General features: G+C 36.4%; 1 protein-coding gene across 1 annotated transcript in view; it reads right to left on the bottom strand.

Annotated features, from left to right (window-relative positions):
• The window catches only part of MS3_00010351 (uncharacterized protein), a 29,833-nt gene extending 10,958 nt beyond the window's left edge, over positions 1-18,875 (bottom strand). The window contains exons 1-6 of the mRNA XM_051218714.1: positions 18,688-18,875; positions 18,509-18,656; positions 18,444-18,468; positions 12,644-12,899; positions 7,056-7,237; positions 4,937-5,080 (exon numbers count right to left, since the gene is read on the bottom strand). Of these exons, the coding sequence (XP_051071040.1) occupies positions 4,937-5,080; positions 7,056-7,237; positions 12,644-12,899; positions 18,444-18,468; positions 18,509-18,656; positions 18,688-18,820 (888 nt within the window). The 5' untranslated portion in view covers positions 18,821-18,875. The remainder of the gene's footprint in view (positions 1-4,936; positions 5,081-7,055; positions 7,238-12,643; positions 12,900-18,443; positions 18,469-18,508; positions 18,657-18,687) is intronic.
• Between the last annotated feature and the right edge of the window lie 709 nt (positions 18,876-19,584).

Below are 19,584 nucleotides of genomic sequence, written 5' to 3'. Positions count from 1 at the left end.
TCTGAGTCTTACTGGACGTAGGAAAGACGCTGCAAGTAAACCTCTTAGGGTTCTACTTAATGATAGCCAAGCTAAGAATATATTTCAGTAACAACTAGAAAAACAGTTAGGCAGCCATGTAAGTGGTGCCCACCCCGAGGCAGCAAGGAATGATATCCGAAAAGCTGTGTAAATGGCAGTGAACACTTTAGGGACCAGTTGAAGTGACTTTCAGCCACACTTCTATTTCTCACGATCTGCAGTCACCCAAAATGGCAAGTTAATGAAGATCCTCTGACTCTTTACGAAATTGAAAAAGCTATAGAAAATCTGAAGCGAGGGAGAGCAACAGGCCCTGGAAGGTTTAACCCTGGGATTTTTAAGGATGGTGGTCCAGTATTAGCAGTGAGATTAACCGAGGTCTTAGGTACAATTTGGGAACTGTACGTAATCCCATCTGACTGGTCTCAATCATTGATTATGCCAGTCTATAAGAAAGGACAAAAGTCCTCTTGTGACAATCACAGAGGAATCAGTTTGACAAATATAGTATCTAAAAGGTTAGCTTCAATAATACTTCGACGCATAACTAAAGCTTGTGAAGAGCAGACTAGAGAAAATCAGGCTGGTTTTCAATCTGGACGTGGTTGTATAGACCAGATATGCACACTACGTCAGGTTCTAGAACACAGACACACGTTCAGACGCCCCACAATGGTAGTATTTCTCGACCTTAAGGCAGCATTCGACTATGTCGATCGTGAGGTTCTATAGCAGTGTTTGTCACTGAAAGGAGTACCAAAGAAGTACATTAACCTTATAAAGGCTCTCTACTCGAACACAACTGGTAGAGTGAGAGCTTATGGATAACTGTCATCAGAATTGATTACGTCAAGTGGTGTTCGTCAGGGCCGTCCACTCTCTCCATTCTTGTTCAACTTTGTCGTCGACGTCCTTTTAGAGATAACACTTTCCTCGTCTAGATTTCCAGGGGTTGAACTTCTACCGGGTGGTTCACTTGTTGACTTGGAATATGCCGATGACATAGTTTTATTTGGTGAAGACGCTGACAAAATGCAGTCTTCTGACCACTCTAAGCAACAATGCAAGCATATTCGGCATGCGATTCTCTCCCTCGAAATGCAAAATACTGCTTGAGGATTGGGTTGCATTGACACCCGAACTAATGGTAGGGAGTGAAGTAGTTGAGCGTGTCGACCGCTTCACTTATCTTGGGAGTCTCACTAGCCCTTGTGGTCTGGTGTGTGACGAAATCTCAGCACAGATACAGAAGGCTCGACTAGCTTTTACCAACTTGCGTCATTTATAGCGTAGGCGAGATATCCGTCTATCAACCAAAGGACGAGTTTACTGCGCAGCAGTTCGTTCCGTCCTACTTTATGGCAGTGAAACATGGCCGGTAAGAGTAGAGGATATTCGTAGGTTACTAGTATTCGATCATAGGTGTCTTCGATATATTGCGCGTATATCCTGGGACCACCGAGTAAGCAATACAGTTGTTAGGAAACGGGTACTAGGTAAGGATGGCAAATCAATTAATGAAGTAGTGAATCTTCATCAGTTGAGATGGCTGGGACACGTGTTACGTATGTCCAACGACCGACTGCCTCGACGTGCGATGCTCAGTGTTATAGGAGTAGGTTGGAAGAAAGCTAGGGGCGGCCACAACAAAACATGGCACAAGTTCATGAAGTCACTGACAAGTGGACTGAGTCATGTTGGTAGGTGTAGACTACCTGGTTGGGGACCGCGAGATGATAGCAACCGATGGTTAGAGACCCTGAATGAGATGGCTCGAAATCGTTTGCAATGGCGCAGGTGCATACATTCTTTGTGTTCTCCCAAATTTTGATCTCCTTATTCCTCCTTGTCTCTTTTTTTTCTCTTCCCAGATTTATTTCACTGTATTATACTCTTTAAGTAACATCTCCAAACATTAATCTTCGTGATTACTGCTTATACTCTCATTACCTCTGCCACTGCGGGATTTGAATCGACCACTGCATCTCTGTGCTAATGTGGTGTGGCAACTCGAACCGATGTACGTACGTACGTACGAAGTTCTACGTTGTTACTGACTGACTGAACTTTGTGTATGACAGCACCGTTATCTGACCTGCAACCGACGAGTTCCCATTGGCTACTTAAACAGATCCCCTCGGTCTCTAGACGCCCGATCTGCACATTCGAATCTCCGGCTAGTACCACAATATCTGTTGGACGCACTTTCCGGAGACCACTTAACTGGTGGTAGGACTCATCCTTGATAGAATCCAGGCAATTTGTTGGGGCATAGGCGGAGATCAAGAAAAGTCATCGTTTCCCATACCGATTTCTTCCCAATTTGATGAGGCATTCTTACTTGGTAGTAAATAATCGACCGTTGATTGGGACCCAATAGATTAGTCCTGCTTATATTCTGGCGCTTAGTGCAACGCCAACGCTACATAAACCGGACGAAGACGTCACAGGGTCCCTGGATAACCACACACGAAACAAGCTTTTGAAGCAACAGATGGAGAGCCAATTTACAGTTCTTCACTAGTTTTGAATACAGATATCGGATAGACAACAGACATCGATGTTGAAACCTTCTGAAGACATAGCCAACCCTATCTGTTGTCCGATCTGGATTAGTGTGTGCTTTTTGAAGGAGGCTAGTTAGGGTGGCATAGGTGGATTCAGAAAGGCTGGTTCAGAACTCGTGTTCGGTGCTAGCGCCCAACCCTTGACCAGTCAGTGACTTGAGATCGTTTAAATAGGACAGAAGTTCCACCATAGGTGAACAGCTGTATGAGTTGAAGGATAAAGGAATAAACGAAGTGGGAATAAAAGAGAACAGATACGCGATGCAATGTAAAACACAAGTGAATGTTACTAAATAGTTGTGAGAACGGGAATAGGAACGAGAGTATTTTCTTCGGTTGTAGTCACCATCAAACGTTTCGTAAACTGTGATACTTCCCAAGTGCCCAGACAGAATCAAAGGGTTGTCTTAGAAGGACACTCTTCATGTCTTTGATCTAGAGGTCTAATCCAAAAGGAAGAGCAGCAAGGTCAGGAGATATGATCCCATGGTACTTGGTGACTAAAAATAGGTTCATATACCATTTGATCCCTCAATACCCTGGGGTCTATTTGCACTATTGACTTGAAACCAAGGTTTTCCAACACACACACATATGGATCCTCCGTATCCGCCAACCCGGTTTAAGCGACAGACATTGGTTTTTCGTTCACCCACTACCACTAACAGCCGTCCTGCCGCAAAGATGCAGAAAGCGGTGTGCATTGGGACAGTTTTATAATATGCTTTATTATCTTATTCGGTTGACATAAATTTTTGATAAATGTTTAAGAACATGGAGTGGTTTTATTGCTACTAGGGGACTTTCTGTTAAAACGAGAAGATAGAACACATTGAAAAATGAAAATGGACGACTGAAGAAAAAGTATATGTATTATGTAAATACTTCGTAACCTCTTAAATAAACATACTTTCTTTCTGTCCATTGCCTTTTCTAACACTACTGGTTTGTTAATCCCAGATTTAGCTATGAAACTAGTCGAAAGCAAAGAACATCGTCTTGATGTTTCTTATAGTCCTGAAACTCGAGTACGTATACTGAAATAACAGGGAACTGTTTTTGCGATCAATTTATTCCGTTCTACATAATCAATTAAAGTTTTAGTGTTTTGATAAGTCTTTCAACTGATATGCATAAACTGTACTCAGCCATTCCCGATAACTCCAGCTACTAATACACATTATCTGGGGCGCTAGAGAGAATGTGCGAATGCAAGTAAAAGCTTAACTCCAAGGTTGGTTTATGTACTTAAGAACGACGGTATTTATATGTTAACACTAACTTGGGCTTCCGGAAATTTTTGTCACCAAACTATATATAGTGGTGTGGGTAAATGCTGAATCAAAACCGTTGAACGTTACTTTGCATCTTCCAGATGTTTATGAAAAAATTCCATTTAAAGCTGATTGGGTAAAATGTTTCCTATTGTTTCTGGGCCTCTAGGGACTTCGACGAGGAATATTTTGGGAATTCTTCAACAGTTTTAGACACCGTTCAAGAAGCTATTGAGATCGAATTAAACTGTTTGGATGCAGTCAAGTATCACTGAAGGTAATCTTAATGGAAATGTATAAAGTTGATTCTCCTCACAAAAGAAGATTAAGTTTGTAGGATTTTGAACTTTAGTTCATGAAAAATACACACCCTAAGATTATAACTAATGCTCAAATGCAAGCCTTCTCTTATATTCTACAAGGTTAATAACTAAGAAAGCTCGAAAAAAATAAATACAAGGATTAATCAAAGTTAGTTTATCTATAAAGTAAAACAATATTTGCAAATTGATACTGTTGATAAGTCAAATGATGATATTAAAATCCAGATGTCGATAATAGAAACCAACTATTCATCGATCCAATCATTGTGAAATCAATTATTTCAGAGATATCACACATCATAGATAAAACTGATATGGACACCACAAACTAAACCAATCAGTGAGTAAACTACATTAATTTAAACTAACGGATGAAGTTTAATTCATTCATGTAGACTTAGTTTGAACTATTTTTTTTGTCAATCAAACAAACGATTAATTATACGAACTGCCAATAAGATACGTTTTCGATGCACTATACTTTTTTTGTATTACTCATTTTAAATTATATGGAAATATTAAAACAATTAATTATGAAATATTGCAGTAACTAGGATACTACTAAAAATCTATTACTTATACTCATATTTATATATTTGTATTAAAAATATGAATTCAATTTAATTAATTTTATCTGATGAACTGTTCGCCCGCATGATATATAAACTAACGAAGAAGACGTAGATCTGAATCGTTATTATCATATAGAACAGAAATGCGGTTTAAAATGGTCAACAGTTTCTTAACTCACTTTAAACTGATTCTCTTTCTGCAACCAGCCTAATTTAGCTTTGTCAAATTCGAGTTGATTTTTGCACAACTGACTATGTAGACCTTGAACTTTATTTTGTTCCGATGATAGAGCATGCTTTAAATGTTCAATATGTGCTTTCTGCTGCAAATTAGAATCAATAGAAGATTATGATAATCCAAAAGTGCTGATAGTTTTTGTATGGTTGTTTAACATAGTAGTGAGACAACAGGAAAACCTCAATCACTGCACTGAAATCTAAAGAATAAGAACTTAACCATATTAAAAATAACTAGCTATATCCTTAGGCTTCAAAATAATTTTCGAAACCCAGCTCTATGTTATTAAGCTTCAAAATATATTTTCGAAGCGCATTCCGACAAAAATCCTGAAGTTGTCGTTTGCCATGCAAAAACCTAATTACGGAAAAATTTAGAATTTTGTTTCACAGAATCAAACATACTAAATGAAACATAAATAGCTGATATCAGAGTGATTAGAAAACAGCATACATTCACCTGTTCAATTAATGAAAAGTGCTTAAGGATATTTCAAACCATAATTTATTATTAGATAATTCTAAACAAAGAGTAAACGGTAAGGAAATTGTTGGTGATGGTAAATTTCCGGAAATAACTTGGTTGGACTTCTTATTTTGTAATTCAATTGTGGAACTTTGAATTTCTCATTTTCGCGCCAAAGGCATTCATTACCTTCCGTTTTTGTTTCCCAACCGGAAGGATTTTAAACGTCATTGGCTCGTTTTCTCTTTCAGTATGGTATTCCGTGACGCTTTTCAAAGACATTTCTGTATTGTATATATCATGCATGAGTTAAGTATTTGTTTTTTTCATTTTTCCGAGCTGTTTGTCGGATGATTTGTTTTCCCCACTGAGTTTCGTCTTCTTCCTTTAGTTAGCAGGGCTGAGGCGCAGATGGATAGCTTAGATTCGTCCTGTTATTGCGTTGCTGGTTTACGTTTCGTTCGCCGGTACGAATGCAAAATCATAGTGTCTCGAACATAGCAAAAATTTAGTTTAATGAACCATTACAAGATGCAAAACGAGTGAAATATTTATGGAACATTTTGATGATAGAAACGATTGTAGAAAAGTGGTATTTATCAGTAACGTAAATCACAAACTTTATTTTAATTTAGGCGTAGCGTTTGGCTTACATCTTTATATTTAACCTGATTTATTAGAATTTGTCATTGATAATGATATTAGTTCAATAATCGTACTGAATAATTTTATCGATAGAATTAGGTCATAAATGAAGACCGATTTCTCTTGAAGTGGTAAATGAGAAATGGGTTTTAATATGCTTACAGATTAGTTGATAATTAAATAAATAATAAGGACTGTAATTAGTATTTTCAGTTAAGTATTCAGCTCACTTATAATCATTGATGTTTGCTCAAAATTGTAGATTAATTTTGCTTGTGAATGATCATATCGGTCTTTCCGCATAACTGACGTCGGTGTTCTAGGTTATTGTGTACTAGTCAACAATTATACAGAAAGACAAGAAAAACATTGAAGACTACACGGCTGACTGTCATCAAAACAAGTGACAGTTTTTTGTAACAATTATGTGAGTACTGAAATATCACATGTTTATAGTACTGATACGTGTTAGAAATAATCTGATCTATAGTAAGTCTCCATGTGGTATAATGAGCAGTACCAAAAGTAGTCGAACAGTTTAGAAGTATTGGATAAAGGCAGCTTGATTATTTGACAAAAATATTATTCGAGTTAAGTATCTGAAGCACAACGTCTACAGTTTCTTCCATTTCAATAAATTCCTTTAAAAAGAAATTCATATTACAACTAGGAGATTACCAAACTTTCTCATGGTATTGAAATCAAGGAAACGTTAGCTAAATTTCACTAAAGAATCTAAAGTTGTACTATCCATTCAAGTTTAATCAGACCTTATTTAGTTCTTGTGTTTTATACGTAACAAGTAATAGACTGTGTTACCGACTATGAAGATCTGTCACTCTCGTGGTTACGTTTCAACGGGAACATCTGAAGTGCGCCTTGCAGTTAATAAAACAAAATTTTACATCAAGTAGGCTAAATATTTAATGATAATGATTTGAAATACTTACTTGAGCAATTAATTTACTGTTCTCATCGAGAACAAATGAGAAATCATCATTTTTAATGACGCTTAAAATATCACAATGAATTTCAACAGAATTTGTAGTTGGTTTGTCAATTGAGCACTGAATTGACTTAGAAGCTTTTGAAATTGGACTATTAAGTCTATTGACATCCTGAACTGAACCAGCTAAAGGTTTGCCGATTGACAGTAAAAATAGTAGGAATTAGAATTGCTTAAAAAGGATATTTGTTAACATTAAAATAAGCATATTTCAAAAAGACAAGATCTCAACCACACTTGTATTTCATCACTATCTCGCTGAAACATTCAAGGTGGACAGATAACCATTTAATGTTAGCCATAATTATGTACACTAGTTTACATATGCCGAAGCACAGGCATTGAAAGAACAGAAAGGAGAGTTAATGTTTTCATCTTTGACAATGGTCTTCAGAAAGTGAGAATAAAAGATGAAGAAAGATAGGTTGAACAGCGGAAAGACTAAGAGCCGCAAACCCAAGGTATGAGGGCAGTCGTACTGCCGACTGTACCTTTAAAAGAACCCCTCCATGGTGTAGGTTACCAATAACTGATAACTGCCCTCATACCTCTAGCAGCATTCAAGACAACTGTATTCATAATCAACCCCTTCAATTCTTATCATTACTCCTACATCGAATTTCAACTCTAAACTTACTCTTTTGGCTTCCTCCTCAAGTGTCACCATAGCCAACGATTCTAGTGCGCGAAACACTGTCCCAGGTCTACTGAAACCTCGCTACAAACTACACATTGGAGCCTTCAATGTACGCACCCTATGTCAAATCGGTCAGCAGGCTTCCTTGGCTAAAACCCTAGAATCTCGTACCATTTATGTATGCTGTGTCTCCGAAACACGCATACAGGATCCTAGTGTGGTCATTCACTTGACCTCACCTCGCCAAAACGGAGAGCCGACGAGACACACTATCCGTGTATCTGACGACTCCATGGCTGATTCTTGTGGACTGGTAGGTGTGGGCATAGCACTAAGCATGAGGGCGGAACAAGCACTGTTAGAGTGGATGCCCGTTAACAGTTGTCTATGTGCTGTTCAGGTAAACGACTCCGTAAGAACTCGGAAGGATATGGACACACGTCGTTGCCTTTTCGTCGTTTCTGCCTACGCTCCCATTGACTGCAGTCCGGATGAAGTGAAGGATGATTTTTACAGAAAGGTCTCAAAACTGCTTCATAAAGCTCAGCGATCAGACATAGTACTCATAGCACTTATATTATCTTGGAAGTCTTATCGGTCCTAATGGGTTGGTGTCTGGCAAAATCTCTGCACGGATTGAGAAAGCTCGCTTGGCTTTTGCCAATTTACGTCACATGTGGCGAAGGCGAGATACCCGTCTGTCAATGAAAGGACGGGGATACTGCTCAGTAGTCCGTTCTATTTTACTTTACGGCTGCGAAACGTCGCCATAAGGGTACTCGTTAGTTACCATTATTCGATTTCAGGTGTCTTAGAAATATTGCTCGCATCTGCTGGGAACACTGAGTAAGTAGTAGTGAGGTAAGACGCAAAGTATTAGGGAATGATGGTAAATCAGTTGATGAGGTTGTAAATCTTCATCGACTGAGATGGTTGGGCCACGTGTTACGCATGCCTGAACACCGATTACCACGACGCACAATGCTGACTAGTGTTAGGCATGGTTGGAAGAAAGTTAGAGGCGGCCAAACCAAAACGTGGAATCAGTCCATAAAGTCACTAACTTCTAGTCTTAGCCATGTTGGTAGATGCAGACTACTTGGTTTGGGTCCGCGTATCTATCGTAACCAATGGTTGGAGATTCTTTGTGACATGGCTCAGAATCGATCACAATGGCGTAGGCTTATACACTCTTTGTCTTCCCTTAAACTGTGAGAATAAAATTATCTTATACCTTTCTTTCTGTACTATATCTTTACATGCAATTTTCTATGTATTGCCACCATTGAATTAACCCCTTCTATGAATTCGGTGTTCATCTTGTTGTGCTAATGAGGTGTGGCAACTTGGACCGATACATATATGTGCCTGGTCCTACGTTGTAGCTGACTGACTGACTGATTCTGTCACGTCCGTTCTTCTTGCTCTATTCATATAAACCTATTCGTTTAGATCTGGGAGTTTTTTTCAAACAACTGACAAGCTATTGTAGTAACACATAATAACTGGCAGGATGTGTGCTAAAGTTGTATACTACTAACTAGCAACGATTGAGAATTCCTGTCAATAGTATTTAGAAACAAAATCTTATGGGTATTCGTAACGCTATTGTTAAATTAGTCTAGTTAAATTTTGTTACTTCCATAAAACACATTGGTAAACTTCCAGAAAACTGAAATAATCCTAATTAGTGTTATCAAATAAATGCAGTACTACAAGTGTAAAAATTGCTTAAACCTCGAGGCATTAGCATCAAAAATTTTAGTGTACGATTTACGAGTAGCAATCGAAAACCAAAGTTGACGTCTAAAATAACGTTGAAACTGATTTAACTATTTGTAATTAAATTGTTGGTTCTAGTACTTGTTAAATTTATTCTGTGGTTCTATAAAAAGTTTTCCATATTTTCAAAGGTTCACACTATTAAGGGCGTGAGTAAAAGGGCGACCATCAAAAAGGTGCATGTTAATGAAGTTGAGGATTCAAAGGGAATAAGATTTTTCATGATGTAAAATATTTACCATTCTAATTTTGCTGTGGAGGGCTTTTCGAAAACGAATAATGTGGTGGAATGGTGGCATAGAGGCTTTAGCCAAGTTATTAGTACCGCTCATCCAAGTATATAGAAATTGATTAATGCTGTAAAAAGGGAATACAGTCTAAATAGACTGAAAATCAAACAGTCTGTTGCAGGAGTTCAGGGACAGGAAGTAAAGAGAAAGTATGGAGAGGTAGCAGTATGTATCAAATTGTTCGTAGAAGATTACGTAAATAGATCGACACTAGACTATCTGCGTGGAATGGCACATAATGTGAATCTGCACATCTAAAATGGTAAACTGTGTTACGAAAATTTTATAATGTACGTAACATTTACATCTACACTAAACTGATGTTACTCCCTTTTAATGCTCTCATTTGATGTATTATATTCAGTTAGTTAACGTATTGTCGGGATTATTTTATTGTCTTAATAAATCGCCCTCTTAGACTGATGAGTTATTAACATGCTGGGAAGTTGATGTCCGAATCTTGAATGTCTATGTCACTTACGTTTTAATGCCTATAACCTCTCTCTCAATTCCAAGGATCGAAATAATATTGCGTAACGATCAAGACGAAAAAAATTAGAGAAAATCAAATATCTAGAAGATAATTGACCACTTAAAAACATGAAGGTAGTAATAAGAAATGACTAGAAATTAAAACCATCAATCGAAACCATCAACAACCGATTGACCTCTTCAGCTAATTAGTATTAAACAAAACCCAGTCATTTGTATTTTATTATCGCAGATGTCAACAATCGACAGAATAAAGTTCATTAATTTTTTCTGGAGAGCAGAAAGGACATTTCAATACTCACCTTTATCAATATATGCTTTTCTGATAGTCGCTCTTATTAATGTACACTCTTTTGAATGGATACTACTTTTAAATCAGTTACTCTATAGTAAGAGATCTAAATTTCTGTTGAGAGCATAGCTTATTTCGGTAAGATGAGTCTATAATATAGGTACGTGTACACTAATATCCTTGAAAATAGAACATCTTAATACAGTCATTCACTTAACTCAACGTGAGTATAAGCTATGCAAAGTAACAACTCGATAGTACTTATCTCTGAAATAAGATGGAAGTCTAAACATGTTGCATTTAGCGTCAACATTAATTTGAAGATGAAATTTATTAAAGGCACTCATTAATTCCTAAATCTCGTGAGATATTGAGTGAAATGAACAGCCTTTCCAGAATGCTTAAATAGTTACTCAGTTCATTCAGATTTAGGCATTTGACTACATTATTTTTTGCACATATTTCACTTTAGATTAGAGCAATTACTTAGTTTAGTTTAATCTCTTACAAAACCTCATGCTGAACATCATAATCACTTGTGGTTCGTACAAAGCTTTTGAAATTTACTGATACTGGAATTTTATTCGATTCAATAGCATGCTCTGCATTTATTGTAGGATCTAAAAAATTATTAGAAAAATGTGCCTGGACAATGAATTTTTATGATTAAAACAAACTCATAAGAAAACAGATAGGGCACGAGTTTAAATGCTAAATTCAAAATATGCAAATCATAAAGATGTAGTGCCAGTTTTACAATAGTTTAGAAAAATGGTTATGGGTTTCGAATTACAAATGTGTCCGGACATGGGTAGAACATTTATGAAGATAAACTATATCCCATATTATTCATAAGATGGATTAGACTATGCTAAGTTAAGTTTGAGTCATTAGAAACAATAAGGTCATATTGTATATTGGATTGAAACTGAAACGAAAAGACACAAGTGCTATCTTATCACGGAAAACACTTTTCAGAGAAAATATCAGTCTGGGAAAATTAGGAAGACAAGCTAAACCAATATATAAAGAAACACGTAACACACATTGAGTTATACATGTATACATACATGGTTATTACTACTTTAAGTACAATTTCAAAAATCTCAGTAAAAAGTGAAAACATCGATATAGCAGAACAATAATTGGAATCAATATAACCATGTGATCATGAGTAATAGTATTATGAAATTTCAACATATTCATCAAACCAATTACCATATATAGACACAATTCAAAATGTCCTATTATGTGTTGGAATGAATAACAAGTAAAATCCCCATACATTTCGGAAAAAGTTCACAATACACCTAGATATCATTGTAAGGGGAAGTGGTAGTTTTGGTAATTATAAGAACTGTAAGTAAATACAGTCACTGGGTGGTGATCGATGTCATGTATGTCAGGTCCTTCTTAATGCCGATCGAATCCAATCGACCAAGTTGCAATGTGGACATTAGTCTAGGTGACTAGATATTGAGTGCACTATTATGAGATAAGATGGTGGTTGGAGGAAGTGAACAAGAAACCCCGGACCTAGGTTTCGTGCTACGAGCCCGTGTCACCCAGCCTCACAATCAGAGACGTTACCACTGAGATATCAGGGCCGCGACCGACCTCCTGTAGGACTGAGATGTGTTTACAATTACAATAACAAAGTTAAATTGAAGATAACATGATTTAGAACAAATGTTTTGATGCAGTGTCATATATATATTCATTTGAGTTGAGATAAAATTCCATTGAATATTAAGGACCATGACGAATTTGCTTGTATTGCGTCACGTACAGCACAATATTTCAAAGAATTATTTTCATTTATAGCGTCGTCAAATTTTATCTACGTATATAGGAATTCACTATCACAGTTAACATGTACATCATGCATATTAAAAATAAATGGATTCGTCTTTAAAAACCCCTACTTAATCGTTGAATTTTCATCCTTATATCTCAGTAACACTTTTACTGCAACAATTTCGTCCGTTAAAAAACATAAAATAACATAGACGAGTCACAGTACTCTGTGATAAACTTGCTTTGTTGAATCCCTTCATCGGTTTCTTTGGATGCAACATTAATTGGATTCGTTGGTTTTTGAATGAATGTTTGCTCTGGGATTTCAGTGGATATATGGTAATTAACGGATTGCTTTCCGTTTGTTGGCTGGCCGCTACCGTCTGTTAAAATATGTGAAAGTAGAAAAGATATATTTTCTTCTGTGCATTTTGTTGCCATATCTGGAGAACTCTTCGGCAGACGTCTTTCAGAATATACCTGGCGATTTGCAGCTTTCTGGGATGAATTTAAAAATGTGATAAACAAGTGAAGTCATTATATTCATGAATTTCTGTTGTTACAACACAAGTACTACAGGTTTAAGAACATATAACAAAGATTTTTGCAAAAACTTGTAGTGTTTGAGAAAAATGAAGATAAACGGTAGACTCCATTTGAGATATTCACCATCAACTCGAACTGTCAGTAAACATGTTAGTTAATAATAATTAGTCTAGCTAATCATAAATATGCAACATATAATACTGCATTCGATTAACGCCTTAAACTGGTTAATGACAATTACTTTTCTTATTCTAACCGTAATTAAATCACACGAATTTTCATTTAATGACAGTTATTCTAGCTTCTGCCTACCAGCACAATCGATATGAAATGAATGAAAGACTGTGGGACGTACAGGGATTCCATCGTTGTTACTCAAAACATCATGTAAGAAAACGCTAGATAGTCATCAGTCTATTAGTACAATACTCTCTTAAATCAAATACTTTAAACTTATTTAACTCTACATATTCAACCACTATCACTATCGCTAAATTGCACCAGATGCATAAACATGACTAACCTTTTATACTGTTTTATTTTGCTGTTTCTGTGCTATTGTTCTATATGAATCTGCTTGTTGTTCTCGTTGTAATCGACTACAATTTTGCCCTTTTGTACTAATTGTAGTTAGTTACATTTTGGAAAAAAATTATAATTGTTGGCTACATACATAGTTACCTATTTTCACTATAGCCCTGATAAGACTCTTTATGCCACAGTAGAGAGAATTATTCGAGAAATTTATCTGTAGGTACCTAATTCCAAAAATGAGGAAGGCCTAACAATGACGGTAGAAAAGGCTGAAACAGAAGGAAACATGAGACACATATAGATGTTACTGCACCAACAGTCAAAGAAATCAACATGATCATCAGCAAGATCAAGAGTGAGAAGGCAGCAAGACCAGACAACGTACAAGCTGAAGAACCAAAGTCAGACATACGAATGACTGCAAAGATGCTCTACCACATTCGCTTTAGAAATGTTTGAGAAGAAGGCCATGTACAAACAGACTGGAAAGAAAAACAATTCATCAAGATAGGCCTCTCTAGTCAGATCTCATTGATTTCAAGTCAACACAGTATTTGTCTTTAGCCTCGCGACGTAGGCAAAATCATGAATGGTGCTTGATTCTAGGTGCCCCAAAATGGTCATCAATACGTTTATCATCAACCTTTAACGGTAATTCCAACAAAGTCCACATCTTTCTGTTCTAGTTGTATGGCCATATACGTGAAACCTTTCAAATACCAGGTCTACCTATGGAAGATGTTCTTTTATCCATCCATTCAGTTATACAGGTCTCAATGTTCGCATCGTAATGAGCTTTGTATATGTAAAAAATTCACTCGCGTATACATGCTAAATGACAAAAATCGTTTGTTTCGTATTAGGTGTAACCCCACCCCACATACTAATGCTTGATGTTTATTTTCGGTTCACGTGAGACCTTCATCACACTTCTGTCAACTTTGGCTCCGAAGTCATACCTTGTCATTGTGTAATTTTTTGGTTATGTCTAGGCTCTGTTTTGATTAGTTATTTCGATATGTATTAGAAGTATGCAATAGTTACTTGACAATAAGTAAAAGGCTCCTAAAATCTCAGAAAAAATGGGCACCTAGAAAAGGCACAGATATCACTGATAAATCAGCTCCAAAATGAGCTAGTAATATGAGTATGAAAACCTCCACATCTAAACAGAAGCGTTCGTAAATGTGGATAGTAGAACATTATAGAGGTGAAACTTGGAGGACTACCACAATAACCATCATAAAAGTACAGGTATTTAAAAACAACTGTCTACACAAGATACTCCAGATACACTGGCCAGATAGCATCAGCAACAACCTACTGTGGTAGAGAACAAACCAGCCTTCAGATGGAAAGTGGGTAAGGAGAACGTACTGGAGGTGGATAGGTAACACTCTTCGGAGATCATCGAGCCGCGTCACAAAGCAAACCCTAACATGGAATCCTTAAGGCAAAAGAAAGAGAGGCAGACCAAACAACACATAGCTCAGAGAATTGGGAGCAAGCATCAAAAGAATGAATAGCACTTGAGAACAATTGGAAAGGAGAGCCCGGAACACAATAGTTAAAATAATCCTGGTCAGTGGCATACGCTACATGAGGAGTAACAGGCGTAAGTAAGTAATTTCTTTGTTTGAGGTTTGTAACATACCAAATCTTCAAGTAACATCTAATCAGAACAAAAAACCCGATTGTAATATGTATTTCATTATATAACGACTGACAGGAAGGTAAATCAAACTCCATTCAGAATTATTTTCACAAAAAATATCAAGGTGGCAGTATCTGAAAACTTGAACAGCTTATATTTTAAATAGATTAGTAAATTATTATAGGTGTTTATGGGGGATAATATATGAATAGTGATGGATCCAACTAGTAGTTTAAGATTGTCAGGAGAAATATTTTCATTCATATGTGTCAAAGTAAGATATAAGACATAAAGTTTTAAAGAGAAAAAGCAGTTCATATCTACTGTGGGTCTACAAATATACATTCTTCATTTCAGGTTCTCGTGCAGATCACCACTTATGATCTACAACAAACAGAATAATATCCACAACGGATGAGTCAAACATGGTGAGTAGTCATTAAGATATGAGGATATGAATTGCTGACCCAGAAGTATTACCATATGTAGCATGGGTGCATTCATCAAAAAATTTGAGATATGTAATTAGTTTAAGATCGTATTATCGCGAACAGCATTCACTACTAGAAGCGGCCTAAATGAATCCACGTGCAAACGTTTTGATATTTAATTAGCTTTCTTTTTTTCAAAAGATTCAGAGGATTTAGACTAAGCTCATAAAATTGGCCTAAAAACATAAGGACATTAAGCATTCGGAATCTAAATATTCACGAAAAGGTTTATGAGTGAAAAGAGTCACCTCTTCATAAGCCATAAGATTGGCCTTTGTTTTCCGTTATTATCTCTCGATTAGTGTCTACAGTTTTTAAATCATTACTGATAATACCATCTACAACAATTCATAGGTATATAAGTCGATTTAAATTTAGTACTTTGTGAGGGTGATTTTGATTTTCTCTGTCATCTTAGAAAACATATTTGACATAAAAAACACCATAAGATATCTCCTAAAGATAAATGATAGTTAGGTAGGGTCTAATTATTCTGTTCACGAAAAACTGTGGGATTTCCTCGTTTAACGATTTGGATGTTTTCTAAATCTGACTCCATATTCCTGAATTGATGAACAGAAGGAAAGGTTATGCAAATGGATTTTAGGTATTTTCAGATAGTCGTAGTAATTCTCTGTAGCAAAGGAGTCTGTGTTATGCTTTTTCACTTGACTATTAATTCAGAACATCACTGACTCTTAAAAGCATTAGATAATATGGAGTTATCTCGTGATGACTAGTGTTTAGCCGAGAATTATTGCAGATTCAATGGACACATTATTTTGCTGACGATTCACTAATTGCTTATTCGATCTAGGAGTGCTCAGATACTGTCACGACTGAATTTGTTAAATCAGTGGAGAAATTAGGTTTGATCACTCCATGTTCTACGTTACTGCTCAGAAACGAGTTGTTTAAGAGTTTATGGGTACACCACCTCAGCATGTGTTTATTTTTCTTCTCCACACAAAATGTACCGGCGTCTTTATTCATTGCATTAATTATTTGAGGGAAGTTAAAAATCGGCTGAATTAAAAAACTGTTCTGTAACACTCAAATGAACTGTAACTGACCTTTGAAGAACTGACAACATATAGACTGAAGATGTGATACTAGCTCAGTAATCTTCACTGACAATGTTCAAAACTGACCTATTCCAAACAATATACCCATTTATGATTTGTCAGTCTTTTTATAATAGCAGTGGATAAATACGATCTACGATGTTGGAAAATGCACAAAATAGGACTACTTTAATGATGCAAATGACTTCGAATCACGTATTCTTGCACTAGCTTTACAAATGACTTATTCCTAACAATTTACCTATTTTTATGCAGATACATTTGATGGCTAGCAGTGAAATTTTTGAACTCGTCAAGTGGATGTACCTGAGTCCTGGTTTTGATGTTCACTCCGTAACTTAAACCCAGTATCAATCGCCCCTGCACCATCGCGTTGCCCACATAGCTACTGAGTCTAGATAGCCACTGGCTTGTGAAAGGAGGTGGATTTTAACTTTTATATATTGGCTGTTTGAATTTTCCCATTGATGTTTAGGACTTCGATTGATCAGTCTCTCTTGGTATCAGCCAGTCGCAATGCAGAACGTGGTACGTATTTACATCGGTTCAAGTTGATACACCCCATTAACACAGTGATGCTGTCAGGCCGAATCCCAGAACGGTACAGGTAGTGACAGTCTCAATGCTAATAGGAATGCTTGCAGATTTTTTGAGATATGTGTTAATGACTTTGTAGTAATATTTGTGCGATCCTCATAGGACTGACCAATTGGAGTCCTAAACATTGATGGGAAGTTTCAAGCAACCAACACATTTAGACTGTGTATTTGTTCATCGTAAAACGGTTTATCAAGTCAAGTATGCTAGCGATATTAGGCAGAGAATTCTGACACGATCAAGAGTTATGTTTTATGCAACAACTAGTACAGGATTAGCTTTTGGCGGGACTAAATTATGGACGAACCAATGAAATCAAAGATGGTAAATATTGGAGTCCGTTCACAATTGATTGACCACTGGGTGGCGATCGATGTCATACGTGTCTAGTCCGTATTAGTGCAGATCGAATGCTATCGACCATGTTGCAATGTAGATTCCGTTTAGAAATCCATTAATCCAAATAGCTAAATAGAATTGTGGGGTAATAGCCTATGCGAGTTAGTGGTGAACATCAGAAATCTAATTCCTAACCCCAACCTCCAATCCTATATCCTAATCCTAAATCTGCAAACTAATCTATATCCCTCTTTGATTTCAATAGATAGATGAACTTCATGAAATGGTATAATTTTCGAATAGACCTTAGTTCAGGATTGTCAGAACAAGCGTCTATTACCCGCGTAAATTTAAAGGATTGACGCTATGTCCTTGAAACATTTGAGGTCTCTTAAATCAAGTTTCTGAAATTTCGCAGAAGCATGTATGTATCCTTTATGCATAAATGCCAAGGCTGGACTTGACAGTTCCAAATAAATTGAGCATCAGGTAGAAAGTCGATGATAAATACGTACACAAATATATATATATATATATATATATATATATATATATATATATATATATATATTGTATATATATAATAAGGTGTGACTTGTTTCTCAATACTTAAGATTTCCCGAAATCTTTTCATTGCACAGAAAAATCCAAACCATGAAAAATAACGAGGTTTTTGGCAGAACTCTGCACAGAATTTATTATGAACTTTGGTCAAAATCTTAACGTCTTTTTAAAAAGGTTGAAATTTTGAGGTAACTATTAGTCTCTATGAAGGATCGAAATAAACAACACTTACGTGAGTTTTTCTTGAGTCGTATTTCCTATAGTAAAAAGCTTCATATTTCAGTGAACAAAACCTACTTCTGAACAGACAACGGTGAAATACTAGTTTTCGTATTTTGATGTGCTTTAAAAACACAAGTTTCTGTAGATTTTCTCTTTTGATCACCATAATCTTTTTCAGGAAAGGCCTCTCCTTTTTCTTTCAGCATCATTTCAGCCATTATCTCTATTTCATACAATTATTGTAGCAAACTTACTCTCACAAAGTCCTATATTTTCTATCAAACCTCTTCTTTTGTTTAATGGATGCGTCATACTTGACTGAGGATATTCAAAACATATGGATGAACAGGGGCAGGACGCTTTCTTCATTTCATCTTCCACACCCATACCTTGGAGACAATTAGTTCTCAAAAAGCTCAGAAGTATACTTGACCTAGAAAAACTGAACAGGTTTCAAGGATCTAATACATTCATCGAGTAGTATAAACAAAATGTCTCTAGGATGCTTCTGTCCCGAAAATTGCAACCAAGAGATATTTAACGTATATCCCATATCTTTGTGATGATTTAGCATGAACCCCTTAGTTTCGTGGCTCTCGCTTAGTTATTTTATGGTGGAATGTCAGGTCTTTCATATCATGTAGTTCCCTGTAGTTATATCGTACTCCCATGTATGTTATTATGTAAAAATTGAGCATCATATGCGATGATTCGTTCGTTTCAGTGTGTAAAAAAACCATGTTAGCGAATAAGAGTTAAGATTTTGGGTCATTATTTTTGTAGAGGTCAATATATTCCATCTCACTCAGGATTGCGCTACAGTGAACTTGTCCAACGATGACATGTGTTATACTTGATCGGTAAAGCTGTAAATCGTATATACAGAGAACTTGAGGTTGGTATATGTTGGCCAACTGATCCTTACGCAACCATTAAGTCACGCGTCCGCACCAAATCACGAGTGGGTACACGGTGCTATGTATCTCGTACAATCGTTAGCCAAATTAGACCGAACGCTTCTCGAGATATCGATGCCTTCCAAATATATCTTGACAACTCTTCATTTCTGGCTTCTGATTTGACTGAGTTGGCATACTTTGATCATTAAGGTGTTCCTGGTAAAAGCATTGTTAAACTCAGAATACCCATGA

Source organism: Schistosoma haematobium, chromosome ZW (assembly GCF_000699445.3).
Source record: "Schistosoma haematobium chromosome ZW, whole genome shotgun sequence".
Lineage (NCBI taxonomy): Eukaryota > Metazoa > Platyhelminthes > Trematoda > Strigeidida > Schistosomatidae > Schistosoma > Schistosoma haematobium.
The sequence above is the reverse complement of the archived record's forward strand: the minus strand, read 5'-3'. Positions and strand labels throughout refer to the sequence as shown.